Source organism: Anomaloglossus baeobatrachus, chromosome 6, assembly GCF_048569485.1.
Source record: "Anomaloglossus baeobatrachus isolate aAnoBae1 chromosome 6, aAnoBae1.hap1, whole genome shotgun sequence".
Lineage (NCBI taxonomy): Eukaryota > Metazoa > Chordata > Amphibia > Anura > Aromobatidae > Anomaloglossus > Anomaloglossus baeobatrachus.
In genome coordinates this window covers 523,224,934-523,241,792 of record NC_134358.1, presented here as the reverse complement: position 1 = coordinate 523,241,792, position 16,859 = coordinate 523,224,934, and the positions used below count along the sequence as shown (strand labels likewise).

The following is a 16,859-nucleotide window of genomic DNA, read 5'->3' as shown; positions in this document are numbered from 1 at the left end:
CCCTTTTTTAACAGAAATAGCAGTTACGCCGAAAAGAAAATAGGGTCCGATAAAATTTTTTGTGTTGGAAAGATGGGCTAGGACTCATTTTCAGAGTATGTGTAATTTTTTTTCCAACAATTTACATTTATTCTTGACCCCAAAAAAAATCAACACCCTAAGAAAGTGGGGGCACCGAGAATTTCCACAGCTTGACTTCTCCTAAAGCTGATTGACTGTAACAAGGGCTTATTTTTCGAGTAGGGGTTATTTCAAGCATACTCCAAAAATCCTGTAAAATCATGGCAGGGCTTATTTTCGGAGTAGGTCTTATAAATAAAATAAAATAAAAACTTTAATAAATTTCAAGCATTGTCGATGGTTATTTAGATATAGTCAGAAGCCCCATAGAACCCAAGACTGATGTCTGCATTTTCCCAATTTATTTAAGGAAGCCCTTCCCTTTAGGCTTCTGCCACACTCACGTGAAATTCACGCACGTGCCGAGAGACACGTATTTTCCATGCGTGTTGCGTGCAGGTAAGTACGTGTCTCTGGTACGTGCGTGACACGTGTGTTCTACGTGTGCTATCCGCGATAGCACACGTAGAACCGGTAATTATCATACTCACCTGGTCCTTCCTGCTGTCCGCGCTGCTGTCCGTGGTGCTGATCCTCGGTCTCCAGCCCTCCCGTCTCCCCGCTGCTGCTGCTGCCAGGCAGTGAAGTGAATATTCAATGAGAATAATGAGCGGCGGTCGGCAGCAAGAGGCAGCAGCGGCAGAGACAGGAGGGCAGGAGAAGGTGAGTTAATGTTTTTTGTTTTTTTCACTGACATGTGTGTTTTCTCCGGCGCGTGTCACACGGGACCGCATCCACACTACACCCGTGTGGTACGGGTGCGGGCCGTGTGACACCCGTGCTGCGGGAGAAATCACTGACATGTCAGCGCTTTGAAAAACGCACACACGTACAAACGCACACGGACACACGTTCCGTGTGGTTTTACGTGTGTGTGCCTGCTACAATAGGGTAGCATTGGTTAACGTGTCTCCGTGCCGCCGGTACGTGTAAAAAATGACAAACACGTGCCGGCAGCACGGATGTGTGTCGCAAGCCTTAAATGTGATTTCAGGGCGGTATAGCTATATCTTTTGTCCACTAAGATTGTGGTACTCGGTGACATACATTGCCGTGACCTTCAGACCTGGGTTGCCAGCTGTCCAAAAGAGTCAGTGATGTTTTGATAAGCTGTCCTGAAAAAAAAGTCAAGATGGCAACCCTGCTTCAAACTAGCATTTTCCTCCATATGAATATGGAGGGGCGGGGGAGACACTTTGTTAATGCCCATGAGCCAGAATGGCAAGTCCATCTGTGGCACCCCTGAGGCTACCGTCTCCACAGAGGTACTGCCCCTCAGCCGGAGGTGTGGTGCCCCATCCTGGGTAAGAAAGAGGCCATCTATCGGGTCACGCACCAAAAACCTGCAGACACCCAAATGTTAGCTCACACATTAGATCAGGGCCGGTGCAGGTCCCATTAATGCTTAGCAACCAGTAGTCTGGTTATGGCACTTAAGCCCCGTGCACTGTCTCTAGAACCATCCAGGGGGTGGAGCTTATTGGGTGAGCTGTCTGAGGTAAAATGGGTGGAGCTAAGTTTTGAAAATTGGCGGTTAGGAGAGTCACTCAGGAGGAGGGAGGAGACCAACTAGGGGTGAGGACCCTAAGGGCCCTGTTCAACTCTGAGGAGATGGAAGAAAGAATCCCAGTGACTTAGGGGAAGTGTCTCAGACACCCCTATAGTCTCATTTCACAGACAACAGCTCAAGGTGAAGGGATTGATCGCAAACGGGGTTCCGACCCTAGGCTAGGAAGATACTTCAGGACTTCCTACTAACACTGGAGCCCAGGGTGGCTGTACGCACCTTTGGGCCATAAGCAGCAAACAAATCCGTTGGAAGGGGGCCACAGAGGACCAGGGAGCCAGGCACGCAGAAATCCCTTTGATGGTCCCTGGAGGGAGCCAGGCAGGCAGAAGTCCCTTTACACGTCCGCGGCCCCTGGCTCAGGGCACTGTGTGTGGAGGCACAGGACCGGCGGGAGAAAGTCAGCGCAGAGAGACGGCCAGGAAAGGCAAACAAAGGTTTTACCAGTACTGGCCTTGGACTTACTCGGGATCGGTGGGATCCCAGCATACTGTGGATGGACTAAAATTGCTGTCAATCTTGAACCAGTGCAGTGAGTAAAAGACTGTTGTTGCAAAGCCCTGGTGTCGTCTCCATTCCTCCTGCGTCACAACCTGCCATCATAGACTTTTCATATTATCCACGGTTATCTTGGGACCTCACTCCACCTGTGGGGAGTAAGAACACCTCAGCTGCACCTTCATCACCTGCCCCGGGAAACCGCAGAGGCGCAGAGGCGGCTCACATAGCCGCAAAACCACAGGTGGCGTCACAAACTTTATTCCACTGTAATATAATCATCCCCCTTTATTTAAAAGACACCGCCAGAGTCACTGAGTCGGACCCCGCCACCACGGACATCCCCGGACTAGTCTGGCCAGCTTCCGAGTATCCCGGCCCTGGAATTGGGCATGCCACATGCATACGCGATAAGCAGCTGTAAGCATAGTAAATATTAAAAATGTTTAAAAAAAATATATATATATATATATATATAATCGACTTCAGGTATGCTGCACAAAAAATAATGAGGAAAGAGAGACCTCTGTATAAGGAGACACAAAGGGCTATGTGGCGTAATAATTAATAAAAGGAAGAGGGGGCTCTGTATAAGGAGACACAAAGGGCTATGTGGCGTAATAATTAATAAAGGAAGAGCGGGCTCTGTATAAGGAGACACAAAGGGCTATGTGGCGTAATAATTAATAAAGGAAGAGCGGGCTCTGTATAAGGAGACACAAAGGGCTATGTGGCGTAATAATTAATAAAAGGAAGAGCGGGCTCTGTATAAGGAGACACAAAGGGCTATGTGGCGTAATAATTAATAAAAGGAAGAGGGGGCTCTGTATAAGGAGACACAAAGGGCTATGTGGCGTAATAATTAATAAAGGAAGAGCGGGCTCTGTATAAGGAGACACAAAGGGCTATGTGGCGTAATAATTAATAAAGGAAGAGGGGGCTCTGTATAAGGAGACACAAAAGGGCATATGGTGTAATAATTAATGAAGAGGAAGCTCTGTATAAGGCTATGTGTCCACGGTAGAATGTACCTGCAGATTTTTCTGCATGAAAATCCGCGACTTTCGCGGCAAATCCGCACCCGTGGATTTGCCGCAGATTTACCGCGGATTTCTTTTTTTTTTTTTCCCCCATTCTATACCCAAAATCCGCACCAAAATCCGCACCAAATAATTGACATGCTGCAGATTTTTCCACATCAAAATCCGCGGCAAATCCACCGCGGAAAAATCCGCAGCATGGACACAGCATTTCCAAAATGCCATTGAAATGGCTTGGAAGTGCCGCTGCTGCAGATTTTCGGAAAATCCGCGGTAAATCCGCGGCAAATCCGCAGCATGGGCACATAGCCTAAGGAGACACAAAGGGGCATGTGTTGTGTAACAGGGTTTTAAGGGATCATCCCGGAAGTGATGATGGGCTAGTCTCATTGTCACTGGGGCAGAGATAACTGGGGAGGGGTGAGACCATTCTATACCCTGGATATGTGTAAGGTAGGGGAGAAGGTAAAAAAGAGGTTAACTCAGGTACAACTTACATAATTAGAACAAATAAAAATGAAATGCTTTAGAATAATAAATGATCTCCTATATACAAGATAAAGTCTAACATTCTGAACCCCCAACAATCCCAAGAACGGGGCTCTGTAATCCAGGAACCAAGCTTTGATAGCCATTTCTTGAATGGAGCAAAGGTGAGCATGATCGATCTCCACTTCATTCATTATCTATGAGACTACTGGAGAAAGCAGATGACAGTATTTAGCTATTATCAGCAGTTCTATAGACAAAGAATATAGTGGATGTTGATCATGTGCACATATGCTCCAATCGAGATACCAGGTCCAATAAACATGAACCTCCCAAGTCTGAGAATACCAGCCCTCAGCTGTCGGGCTTTAGCCTGGCTGGGTATCAAAATTGGGGAGATCACACGTCGTTTTTAAAAAATTGCGGTTCCCCTTATTTTGATATACAGCCAAGGTAAGCACAGGGCTGGAGGCTGGAGCCTGAAGCCGTCTGCTTTATCTGTGCTGGATATAATTCAGGGGGACCCTAAGCCAATCGTTTTATTTATTTATTTTTATACCATGATACTGAGCCGCAGACAGCACCTGTGAGTGGTTGCCGTCAGACACTGTCACACAGGCTGGGGGCACGTCTGACGCCAGGACGGCTTGTGGGTGGGGAAAGCAGTGCATATGTGATGAGCCTAATGCGCGGCACCGGAAGTGAATACGTGACCTGAAAGCAGTGTGCCGCCATGACGGATCTTCGGTGAGTACAGCGCGAGCGCTCCTATCCCCCAACCCTTCTACCAACATTTTTAATCTCCAGATTCTGGTCCCCATAGACTTATATGGGGACGGATTCCGGACCAGAACCAGATTTAAAAAAAAACATAACAGGGACCCGGCAGTCCTGGTTACCTGCGAGTCTGCCCATCTCTATTAGTGACCTATCCTAAGGATAGGCCATCAATGTAAAAGTAGTGGACAACCTCATTAACAAATTCTGCCAAAAACACAAGGGTTAATCTCCTGATCAGTTCCCTCATGGCATGGTGGACAACTGAAGGCCCACCTTTTTAGCCAAGTGGGTAGGCTTAGAAATGTTTTATCCTACTGTAGCAGACAGACAGCGAGGAGAGGCTTCTGCTGCAGCCAGTTGTCTTACAGCCGCACACAGGACACAGTTCTCAGTATAAGGAAAAAAAAAAGGATTGGACAAAGGAGATTAAAGAAAAGAATTTCTGGAATGTTTCAAATATTTGCTGTATCTGCGTTTAGTGTTCCTTTAAATGGCAACAAGCTCATCACAAGGTAATTTGCTGGGAATTCCCCGCAGAGAACAAGTGCCCATTTTTTCTTTGCACAAGGATTTGCATCTTTAGACGTCTGGGAAATTGAGGCAGGATTTTTTTTTTAAACATTTTTTGTGTGTGTTTATTTGGATTTCTGGAAACTGAAGTGAGAAAAAGCAAAAAAAAAAATTGAAAAAAAAATTGACAGATAAATATGTAATAAAATGAAATGAAGGGTGTAAAGAAGAAATTAAAAGGAACTGTGTGCTGTGTGTGGCTACTAAGATTGTGTGCACACACTGAGTTTTTATCTCATTTTTTAATGTGTTTTTTTTTAGTGCAGGTTTGTCACAAGACTGCATGCAAATTCTGATGCCAGCAAATTCTGAAGGTTTTTTTTTTTTGCACACGTTTCTTTTTTTTTCCTTGCAGATAACAGCAGAAAATAAACCGCAGTGTGTCAATTCTTTCAGCGTCTTTCCATCGCAGAATGCATGCAAAATGCATTGAAAAAAGAAAAAAATTCATCAAAAACGCACCGAAAATTAAGCAAAAAATGCAGTGTTTTTCCTGCCAGGAGATGCACATTTGGTGCAGAAATCTGCAACCAAATACTTAGCATGTGCATAAAGCCTTAGGCTGCTTTCACACATCCGGTTTGAGCAGTGCGGCTCAATCCGGCTGTGAAACCTATGCAACGGATGCAGCGAAAACACCGCATCCTTTGCATAAGTTTTTACATGCGGCCCGTCCGTTTTTTTCCGGTTGCGGCACGCTACTGAGCATGCGCAGTGGAAAAAACCGCATGGGGTGGCCGGATGCGTTTTTTCCGCATCGCGCCGCATCCGGAGTCCATAGGCATCCATTGAAAAATGCGCTGCAGCAGCCGGATGCGGCGCGATGCGGTTTTTTTGCCGGACAAAAAAACGTTGCAAGCTACGTTGCCTCCGGCTGCCGCTTTAACTAATTTTGCCGCATCCGGAAAAAAAACGGATGCAACACAAAGCCATCAGGCACAATCCGGTAACAATGCAAATCTATGGGGATAAAACGGATGCGGTACCGGATCCGTTTTACCCGTTTTTTTACAGATTGTGCCTGATGGAAAAAAACTGATGTGTGAAGTAGTGCAAAGCAGAATCATAGCCAAAAGCTAAATGAACACGCAGCCCCCTGCTGGTCATTCTCTCAACTTAATATACTTTTTGCATGTAAGCAAAATAAAAATGCACAGTACATGGTCATGGATCTATACCACCAAGCTGCGGGCTTATACTAAACCAAATATTAGACCTTTTTTTCCCGTAATATTGAAGGAGAGCAATTCCTTGTGTCACTGCCACAAGCTGCATTAGGCTATATTCACACACGGCGTTTTTGCTGTGTTTTGGCACCGTTTTAAGCATATTTTTGGCCTTGTTTTTAAGGAAATCCATCCTAATAAAATCCTGCAATCACAGTCCCCGCAAAGCCTATGAAATTACAGAAATCTCATGCACACACACAATAGACCTGCGGTGTTTTCCTGACATTTTTGTCAACCTCCCTGGTTTTTGCTGCGTTATTAAAAGAATGAACATGTGCATTCTTTTCAGCGGTTTTGCCGTGGGTTTTCACTCTAGTGATGGGTGGACTCGCAGATATCGTGGATCAGCAGGTCTAACCGGAATGATTTAAAAAAAAAAATAAATAAAAAAAAAGTTCCGTCCCGGAATTGATCCAGGGTATCTGGCCGGACGCCACTCCCCATATGTCTATGGGGAGCAGGAGCCAGCACTTAAAAATGGTGGTGGAAAAGATCGGGGTATTGGAGCAGTCGTACTATACTTACCGAATCACCGGTGCGGCTGTACGCTCCCACTCCACTTACTGGGCCGCTCATTAGCTAAATTACATATTCACTGTTTCCCCACCCACCGGAGTCTATGATTGGTTGCAGTCAGATGCCCCCCAGCCTGTGTTACAGCTGACCTACTGATCAGAAGTTAGAATCAATTTTAGATTTGGATAACTCAGTTTATCTATTGCCCTGCATGTCGAGAGCTGGAGCCCTTCCCATTATGTGTCTACTGTGGTGCAAGGGAGAGCCACCACTTGTAAAGATAAGTCACACAGCACTTTAATGTAAAGGGGTTGTCCACTACTTTTACATTGATGGCCTATCCTTAGGATAGGTCATGAATGTCAGATTGGCCGGGGTCCGACACTCCGCATCCACTCCGATCCAGTGGTCTCGATGCAGGTGGCAGCAGCAGACAGCCGGAAATGCTCAGTTCCGAAGCTGCTCCATCTTCTGATAGTGACCGCAGCCGGGTACTTCACATCTGTCTCCTATTGATCTGAATGTATCATACTAATGACGCACCCCAGGGCCTTGGGATACTCGGTCCCAGACTTTAAATTACTGGGGATTCTCACGGGTGGCGAGTGCCCAGTTCCGTGACCCTGGGGGTTGCTTAAAAAGGGGAGGAAAAATAAAATGGAAAATGGTTTTCGTGACGCCACTTGGCGGTATGCGGCTATATGGGGAAAGCCGCTGCTGCACAGTCTCTCACTACTGGGCCTGGTGGTATTGAGCAGCTTAGATGTTAAGGCCCTCCACAAGTAGAGCTAGGCCGCAGGGACGGATGATGGTGGTAGTAGTATGGTAAAAGTTAATGATGCAGCAGTGCAGAAGAATTCAGAGAACACAGGGGCTGCGGTTTAGCTTGCTCTTTACTCGCAGGTTTCGTGGAGTTGCAACCCCGCTGGTGCTGGTCTCTACCAAACTGGGCCTCAGGTGTCTCGGTATTCTCTTGATCCCAGTGCCGGTGTAGTGATTTTGGTGAGCTTTAATTCCTTGCACCCGTCTGTAATTGGTGGGTCCCCGTGGCTTGGAGCGTTTTGGGGGTCCCCTCCTGTCGTCACAGTCCTGGCCCGTATGGCAGGCAGCTTGAACCTCTCTTGGGTCGGACCTCTGTCCCCGTTCCAAGGTTCCCTCTTTGCTGCTGTGCCCCGGACACTTACGTTGCTGAGGAACCTTGATGATGCCCTCACCGGGCAGATTTATCAGGTGAGCTTAAAGCGTTGTCCTGAACTAGGACTCTGCACCCCGCCTGTGCTTTTGGTCCCATGAGTACTCACACTGTGCTCTCCCTGGCGACCGTACTCCTTATCGCCCAACAAATCCCTTTACACTTGTTGTCTGACCATCGACTTCTGACTGACCTCAGACTCAGTGTCTGACTCACTGTCTGACTGAATGTCTTCCAAGATGTCGGTCTCCTGTCAACTGACTGACTAGCCCTTCATCCTCCCAGGTTTCTGACTAGTGGATTGGATAAGTCCCGACCAATAGGTGGCTATCCATTAGATCTGCCCCTAGCCTGTTACCCAGTCAGGGGAAAAAGGGCAGAATTATGTGTGTTTGAATGTTATTTACCGGCACCGGTCTTCCAGGAATCCGTGGTTAGCACCACACCTGTTACTGGATGCTATACCATGTGGCACCTGACGCCTCAGGGGCCCCACACTAATTCCAAAAGCTCTATTAAAGAGCATGAAAAACAGCCGGCTAATGCAGATAGGACTGTTGACTGCAGGCAGGAACGGAGGGAATGGCAGGTACAGATTAAGGTTAAACGGGCACAGGGACTGGTGATGGATACAGGAACGGAGGGACCTGATAACTAGCTAGCAGCAGGAATACTGACTAATGGCATTACGCTGGCACCTCCTCTAGAGGGAGGATGCCTTAAGCACTGAGTGCCTCTGAGCCATAGGCTGAGAGGTACTTCCGGAAAACAGTTTGCTAGCCCTTTTAGCATATGTGCGTGCCATAAGCAAATTCCCAGAGGACCTGTGTGGTGTGCACAGGCCCTGGGAGGAGGAGACAGAAAAGCACATGGATGGCCATGGGATTTTAGGGGGAGGATGCAATCCCTGGACTACCCTGCTGGTTAGAGGCAGGGTAGTCCAGGGATGTCGGTGCTACAGAAACTCAATGTTGCACAGTGACAGCCACAAAACCTGAAAGATATGGAGAAGATCTACTGTATATAGAGGAGTGGGCCAAAATCCCTGCTGCAGTGTGTGCAAACCTGGTCAAGCACTACAGGAAACATCTGACCTCTGTAATTGCAAACAAAGGTTTCAACCAATTATTAAGTTCTGTTTTTCAATTGTATTAAATACTTATTTCATGCAATAAAATGCAAATACATTATTTTAAAATCCTTCAATGTGATTTCTGGATTTTTTTATTCTATTATTCTGTCACAGTTGAAGTGTAACTACGATACAAATTACAGCCCTCTCCATTCTTTGTAGGTGGGAAAACTTACAAAATCGACAGAGGATCAAATACTTATTTCCCCACTGTATAACTACAGATTTGCAAAACCTGTTAGAATTCTTCTAGCATCTAAAATGATGTTGCAACTTCCAGTGTAAAATGACAGGCACACCCCACGGATCCCGAAACTGGCAGCAGATCTGCAGATGCCTTGAGAAAAGAAAACATTGCGAAAGCTGCAGAACTAACGTCATCATCAGGTTCGTAACCATCGTTCTGGGAAGTAGCTGTCAACAAAAGCAAGCAGATGGTTACCGACAAGGTTCAGTGAGGAGGACGGGAAGCCGGCGGGTACACGGCACTGGTACCAGGAGTGGCCTGAAAACATGTACACACTCCAGATGGGAAACTACAACCAGCTCCTCCAACAGCAAAAAAAATAGAGGGGTATCACGATAAGGCCTAAGCCACACGGTGAGAAAATCGGTGCGAGTGGAGTGCGATAAAACATCGCATTCCACTCGGACCAATTCTAGCCTGTGTGTCAGCGCACATGAGCGATTATTTTCTCAGCCCTAATCGGACCGAGAAAACAATCGCATGCTACGAGTGTTATGCGAGACTCTTTTCTCTCGCACCCATTCAAGTCTATGGGGTGAGAGAAAAATCGCACTGCACTCACCGTACACCGGTGTACCGCGAGTGCAGAGCGAGGATAGCAATAACCGGCTATGGAGGAGAGAGGAAGATAAATCCCTCCCTCCCCTCCTCCGTGCTGGCCCTCCCCTCCTCAGAGCCAGCCCGCCCCCCGCAGCTGAGGTCCGCTCGCACGGTCGGACCTCATTAGCAGGGACACTCACATGACACTCGGCTCCTGCTGTGCTGCCAGCGCGAGACGAGTGTCATGTGAGGATCGCACTAGTGACCCTAACCAGAAAAGTGGATCTCAATGCATGTTATGGAGTTTGTATGTTCTCCCCGTGTTTCCGTGAGTTTCCTCCCACACTGCAAAGACATACTGATAGGGAATATAGATTGTGAGCCCCAATGGAGACAGTGATGATCACGTGTAATATGATGGCACTATATAAGGCCACCTTCACACATCCGAGACGACGGTACGCGTGGAGACACAGACTCATGAAGATTCATTAAATTCAATGGGTTTCTTCACACGTCTTTGTTTTGACATGGAACATGTGTCTATGTGGAGCACACGTGTGTCCGTGTGAAGCACATGGCAACATGTCCGTTTTTGGCCGGCAGCGTGGATGTCACACTGACCACACACTGATGTGATCCGTGTGACGAGTACTGGAGAATACCTCATTGAAATTAAATGGATTTTTATACTTACCTGTATCCGTGGGCCATCCGTTTGTCAGTGTATGTGCCATAAGTATGCTGTCCGAGTGCTATCCGTGTGACATCTGGATAGCATGAAGTTGTATATTTACCTTTCTCCGGCGCTGCTGCAGCTTCTGGCCCTGCTCATTATGCCTCATGAATATTCACTGCACTGACTGTGGACTGAGAAGTAACAGCAGCACCAGGTAAGCATACAAGTTTATGCTATCCGGATGTCAAATGGATAGCACTGGGATGGCACTGATGACACAAACACACACACGGATGGCTCATGAGTCTCCACAGCGAACCTTGCAAAACATTTTTTGCATGGATATGGAAAGGGTGCCCAAGTGAGTAAAATAAATAAATAAAATGTTATAGGATGTGCACAGGACATCCTTTTCGGGCAGCTATGCCCCATAACCCTAACCTACTGTATCCTCACTTATCCCTTGTAGACTGTGAGCCCTCGCGGGCAGGGACCTCTCTCCTCCTGTACCAGACTGTGCCTTGTACTGTTTATGGTTATTGTACTTGTCCCTATTATGTACACCTCTTTCACATTTAAAGCGCCATGGAATTGATGGCACTATAATAATAATAGATAATAATAATAATAATAACCCGCCTGAAAAAGCGCTAAGGATTTGCTAAAAAAGATATAAATATGCACAGCAATGTAAAAATGACTTGCTGTGCTTATGTTTCTGCTTCAGGTTTTCAACTGTAAAAAGAAGAGATCTGACCATACTCCTACTTCGAAGTCCCTCATGCGTTTATCCATATAAGTAAAAAAAAAATAATTATATATATATATATATATATATATATATATATATATATATATATATATATATATATATATATATATATATAAAGTATGTATATATACAGCTCTGGCAAAAATTAAGAGACCACTGCAAAATTGTCAGTTTTTCTGATTTTTCTCTTTATATTTTTGAGTAAAATGTAAATTGTTCTTTTATTCTATAAACTGACAACGTCTCCGAATTTCCAAGCAATACGTTCTGTATTTATTTTCTGAAAATGAAAAAATGGTCAAAATAAAAAAAAACAATGCACAGAATGCACAGCGCTTTCACACCTCAAATAATGCAAAGAAAACAAGTTCAGAATCATTTAGAAACAACAATACTAATGATTATTTATCTCAGGAAGATTCAGAAATCAATATGTTGTGGAATAACCATGATTTTTATGCATTTTTGTGCGTTTTTTTGGGGCCAAAACCGCTGCATCTTTGTGGTCAGAAAAAACACAACATGCGCACATAGCCTTAAAAATAAAAAAAAAAATTGAATCAACCTCATTTTCCCCCCTTAAAAATAAAGTAAAACATTTTTCTATAAATACCATTTAGCATCGCCGCATCCTAAAAAAAGTAGTATCTAGAACAATATAAAGCTAAAGCACCACTACAGTGTTGTTTTTTAACACTGGAGTGGTGCTTTAAGGGAATCTGTCACCAGGTTTTTGCCACCTCATCTGAGAGCAACATAATGTAGGGGCAGAGATCCTGATTCCAGCGATGTGTCACTTACTGAGCCGTTTGCTGTCATTTTGATAAAATCAATGTTTTCTCTGCAGATCTAGCAGTTAGGCTGGAGTCACACTTGTGAGTTTCGCATCGCATTACCCGACACGTGGTGCAATGCGAGACTCTCAAGTGTGACTCCGGCCTAATACAGAGCTCATGAATGTGCTGGACTACCTGCAGCATGCCAAATAGTCATGTAATAATAATCTACTGCTGATTCATCAGTGATTTTAGCAAAACTACACTAAGCAGCTCAGTAAGTGACACATCGCTGGAGTCAGGGTCTCTGTCTCTGCATTATGCTGCTCTCAAATTAGGTGGCAAAAACCTGGTAAGTAGCAGAGTACCATAGTAGAGATATATATATATATATATATATATATATATATATATATATATATATATATATATATATATATATATATATATATATATATTATACACACACAGTATATATACACTCAGATAATTTTCAGCATATGCCCTCCAGCAGTTTGTGGTTGGCTAGGTGCTGTTGTTCTATAAATACTGAAAAAGGAAATAAAACTCTTTTGGATGCAAATCCTGTTAGAAATCTTTCACTTTCACTTTATAGAAAGCGCACGGCAGTTTTCTGAGGCGTTTTGAGCTACCTGAGATGCCGTAGCCAATTCTTCCCGCACATGCGCAGACGGTCGTCTCTGGCCGGCAGTGTCATGGTGAGCCGCATTGGGTTGGATTGTGTGCTGAGGGCCGCCGGCCGGGCCCTGAGCACCACCGCCGGGAGGAAGCAGCGGCCGCTGGTGGCGGAGAAGGCGGGTGAGGCTCCATGTGTGCCCGGAGTGTCTGTCTGGCCTCGTCCTCCCGCCCTAGTCACAGTGTGGAGGTCACTGCTGCCGTCACGTACGTCTGGTCTCCATGGTGCCGGAGACGTCAGGTCGCGTAGACTGGAGCGAGGCTGCTGGGAATTGTAGTTCCCTTCTACTCCAGCTGCTCCTGATGGACAGGGCTTGTGGCTCATTCTCTTCTTAGAGCCCTGTCTTGTGTGATCCCTCTGTTGTTGCTCCTGGAAATGTGCAAATCAAATGAGAATGCCCCCCCCCTCGTACACGGCCAGGAACCGATCAGACAATGTGATGTAATGGTAACACATAACTGCATGATGAGCAGGGTGTTTCTTCATCCTTTTGTGGTAATATTACCCTTGTTCACCACCGTCCATTGACATCTATGGGGTGCGAGCAGCTGCAGAGATGAGTACTTATGGGCCAGGCTGCCTAATCCAAACTACTCCATTATCAGCTCTACTGGAGACCTGGCGCTGCCATCTATCGGCCGCTGCCACCCATCAGTTGCTGCAGGTCCGGTGCAAGTGCAGCATACGGAGAAGTGACAGCGCAGCGCCACTCACTCACATGTAGTGGCTGTTCTCAGCAGGGCTGTGGAGTCGGAGCTCATTTTGGTGGAGTCGGAGTCGGTATAAAATGCACCGACTCCGACTCCTAGAATATATAATAAATTGGGGACAGGAGTGCAATGCAGAATGTGCTGAATATTTTACTAAATAATAACATTTAGTATAATACTTATATTTAAGTGAAAAATGTATTGTAGTACAATGTGAACATCAGACATTTAATTATTTATATGATACAATAATCAAGACATTTGGATAGAACATAAAATATATTTATTGGAATACAACTTTAGAACACAAACTAATAAATTGTAAATATTGTATTACATATGTAATATATATATACACACACACACACACATATATACATACACACACACACGATATATATATGTAATCTACTGTATATTACATAGTGTATTACATATTTACAATTTATTACAGTTTTTTGTGTTCTAAAGTTGTATCCAATAAATATATTTTATGTTCTATCCAAATATCTTGATTATTGTATCATAACAATTATTAAATGTCTGATGGTCACATACACACGTCCATGTATTACAATAAATTTTTCACCTAACTATAAGCAATATATGTCGGAGTCGGAGCAAGAGAAATTGAGGAGTCTGATTCGAAGGTTTGGTTTACCGACTCCACAGCCCTGGTTCTCGGATACAGCAGCTCGGCTGTCACTAAAGTGAATAGGAGCTGATATACAGCACCCAAGAAAAGAGCGGGGGTGTGCAGCTCCTTTCACTCTTTACCTCTGACATCTGGGAGTTTGTGTGCAGCTCCTTACACTCTTTACCTCTGACATCTGGGAGTTTGTGTGCAGCTCCTTACACTCTTTACCTCTGACATCTGGGAGTTTGTGTGCAGCTCCTTACACTCTTTACCTCTGACATCTGGGAGTTTGTGTGCAGCTCCTTACATTCTTTACCTCTGACATCTGGGAGTTTGTGTGCAGCTCCTTACACTCTTTACCTCTGACATCTGGGAGTTTGTGTGCAGCTCCTTACATTCTTTACCTCTGACATCTGGGAGTTTGTGTGCAGCTCCTTACATTCTTTACCTCTGACATCTGGGAGTTTGTGTGGAGCTCCTTACATTCTTTACCTCTGACATCTGGGAGTTTGTGTGGAGCTCCTTACATTCTTTACCTCTGACATCTGGGAGTTTGTGTGGAGCTCCTTACATTCTTTACCTCTGACATCTGGGAGTTTGTGTGCAGCTCCTTACACTCTTTACGTCTGACATCTGGGAGTTTGTGTGCAGCTCCTTACACTCTTTACCTCTGACATCTGGGAGTTTGTGTGCAGCTCCTTACACTCTTTACCTCTGACATCTGGGAGTTTGTGTGTAGCTCCTTACACTCTTTACCTCTGACATCTGGGAGTTTGTGTGTAGCTCCTTACACTCTTTACCTCTGACATCTGGGAGTTTGTGTGTAGCTCCTTACACTCTTTACCTCTGACATCTGGGAGTTTGTGTGCAGCTCCTTACACTCTTTACCTCTGACATCTGGGAGTTTGTGTGCAGCTCCTTACACTCTTTACCTCTGACATCTGGGAGTTTGTGTGGAGCTCCTTACATTCTTTACCTCTGACATCTGGGAGTTTGTGTGGAGCTCCTTACATTCTTTACCTCTGACATCTGGGAGTTTGTGTGCAGCTCCTTACACTCTTTACGTCTGACATCTGGGAGTTTGTGTGCAGCTCCTTACACTCTTTACCTCTGACATCTGGGAGTTTGTGTGCAGCTCCTTACACTCTTTACCTCTGACATCTGGGAGTTTGTGTGTAGCTCCTTACACTCTTTACCTCTGACATCTGGGAGTTTGTGTGTAGCTCCTTACACTCTTTACCTCTGACATCTGGGAGTTTGTGTGTAGCTCCTTACACTCTTTACCTCTGACATCTGGGAGTTTGTGTGCAGCTCCTTACACTCTTTACCTCTGACATCTGGGAGTTTGTGTGCAGCTCCTTACACTCTTTACCTCTGACATCTGGGAGTTTGTGTGCAGCTCCTTACACTCTTTACCTCTGACATCTGGGAGTTTGTGTGCAGCTCCTTACACTCTTTACCTCTGACATCTGGGAGTTTGTGTGCAGCTCCTTACACTCTTTCCCTCTGACATCTGGGAGTTTGTGTGGAGCTCCTTACACTCTTTACCTCTGACATCTGGGAGTTTGTGTGGAGCTCCTTACATTCTTTACCTCTGACATCTGGGAGTTTGTGTGGAGCTCCTTACATTCTTTACCTCAGACATCTGGGAGTTTGTGTGGAGCTCCTTACATTCTTTACCTCAGACATCTGGGAGTTTGTGTGGAGCTCCTTACATTCTTTACCTCTGACATCTGGGAGTTTGTGTGCAGCTCCTTACACTCTTTACCTCTGACATCTGGGAGTTTGTGTGCAGCTCCTTACACTCTTTACCTCTGACATCTGGGAGTTTGTGTGCAGCTCCTTTCACTCTTTACGTCTGACATCTGGGAGTTTGTGTGCAGCTCCTTACACTCTTTACCTCTGACATCTGGGAGTTTTTGTGCTGCTCCTTACACTCTTTACCTCTGACATCTGGGAGTTTGTGTGCAGCTCCTTGCACTCTTTACCTCTGACATCTGGGAGTTTGTGTGCACCTCCTTACACTCTTTACCTCTGACATCTGGGAGTTTGTGTGCAGCTCCTTACACTCTTTACCGCTGACATCTGGAAGTTTGTGTGCAGATCCTTACACTCTTTACCTCTGACATCTGGGAGTTTGTGTGCAGCTCCTTACACTCTACTTCGGACATCTGGGAATTTGTGTGCATCTCCTTACACTGTTCTGACATCTGGGAGTTTGTGTGCAGCTCCTTACACTCTTTACCTCTGACATCTGGGAGTTTGTGTGCAGCTCCTTACACTCTTTACCTCTGACATCTGGGAGTTTGTGTGCAGCTCCTTGCACTCTTTACCTCTGACATCTGGGAGTTTGTGTGCAGCTCCTTACACTCTTTACCTCTGACATCTGGGAGTTTGTGTGCAGCTCCTTTCACTCTTTACGTCTGACATCTGGGAGTTTGTGTGCAGCTCCTTACACTCTTTACCTCTGACATCTGGGAGTTTGTGTGCAGCTTGTTATACTCTTTACCTCTGACATCTGGGAGTTTGTGTGCAGCTCCTTATACTCTTTATACATCTGCCATCTGGGAGTTTTGAATACAGAGCCCCTATAGTAGGGAATGGGGCATGCGCAGCCACCTCTTCTGCCCTGCGCTCAGGCACCACATGCACTTATCTCCAGGGAGGT

General features: G+C 45.5%; 2 protein-coding genes across 2 annotated transcripts in view; one reads left to right on the top strand and one right to left on the bottom strand.

Annotated features, from left to right (window-relative positions):
* MAP3K8 (mitogen-activated protein kinase kinase kinase 8) overlaps positions 1 to 13,255 on the bottom strand; it is a 106,425-nt gene extending 93,170 nt beyond the window's left edge. The window contains exon 1 of the mRNA XM_075315519.1: positions 12,801 to 13,255. The gene's annotated coding sequence lies outside the window, so the exon portion shown is untranslated. The remainder of the gene's footprint in view (positions 1 to 12,800) is intronic.
* The window catches only part of MTPAP (mitochondrial poly(A) polymerase), a 68,633-nt gene continuing 64,611 nt past the window's right edge, over positions 12,838 to 16,859 (top strand). Inside the window, exon 1 of the mRNA XM_075315517.1 lies at positions 12,838 to 12,966. Coding sequence (XP_075171632.1) covers positions 12,864 to 12,966 — 103 coding nt within the window. The 5' untranslated portion in view covers positions 12,838 to 12,863. The remainder of the gene's footprint in view (positions 12,967 to 16,859) is intronic.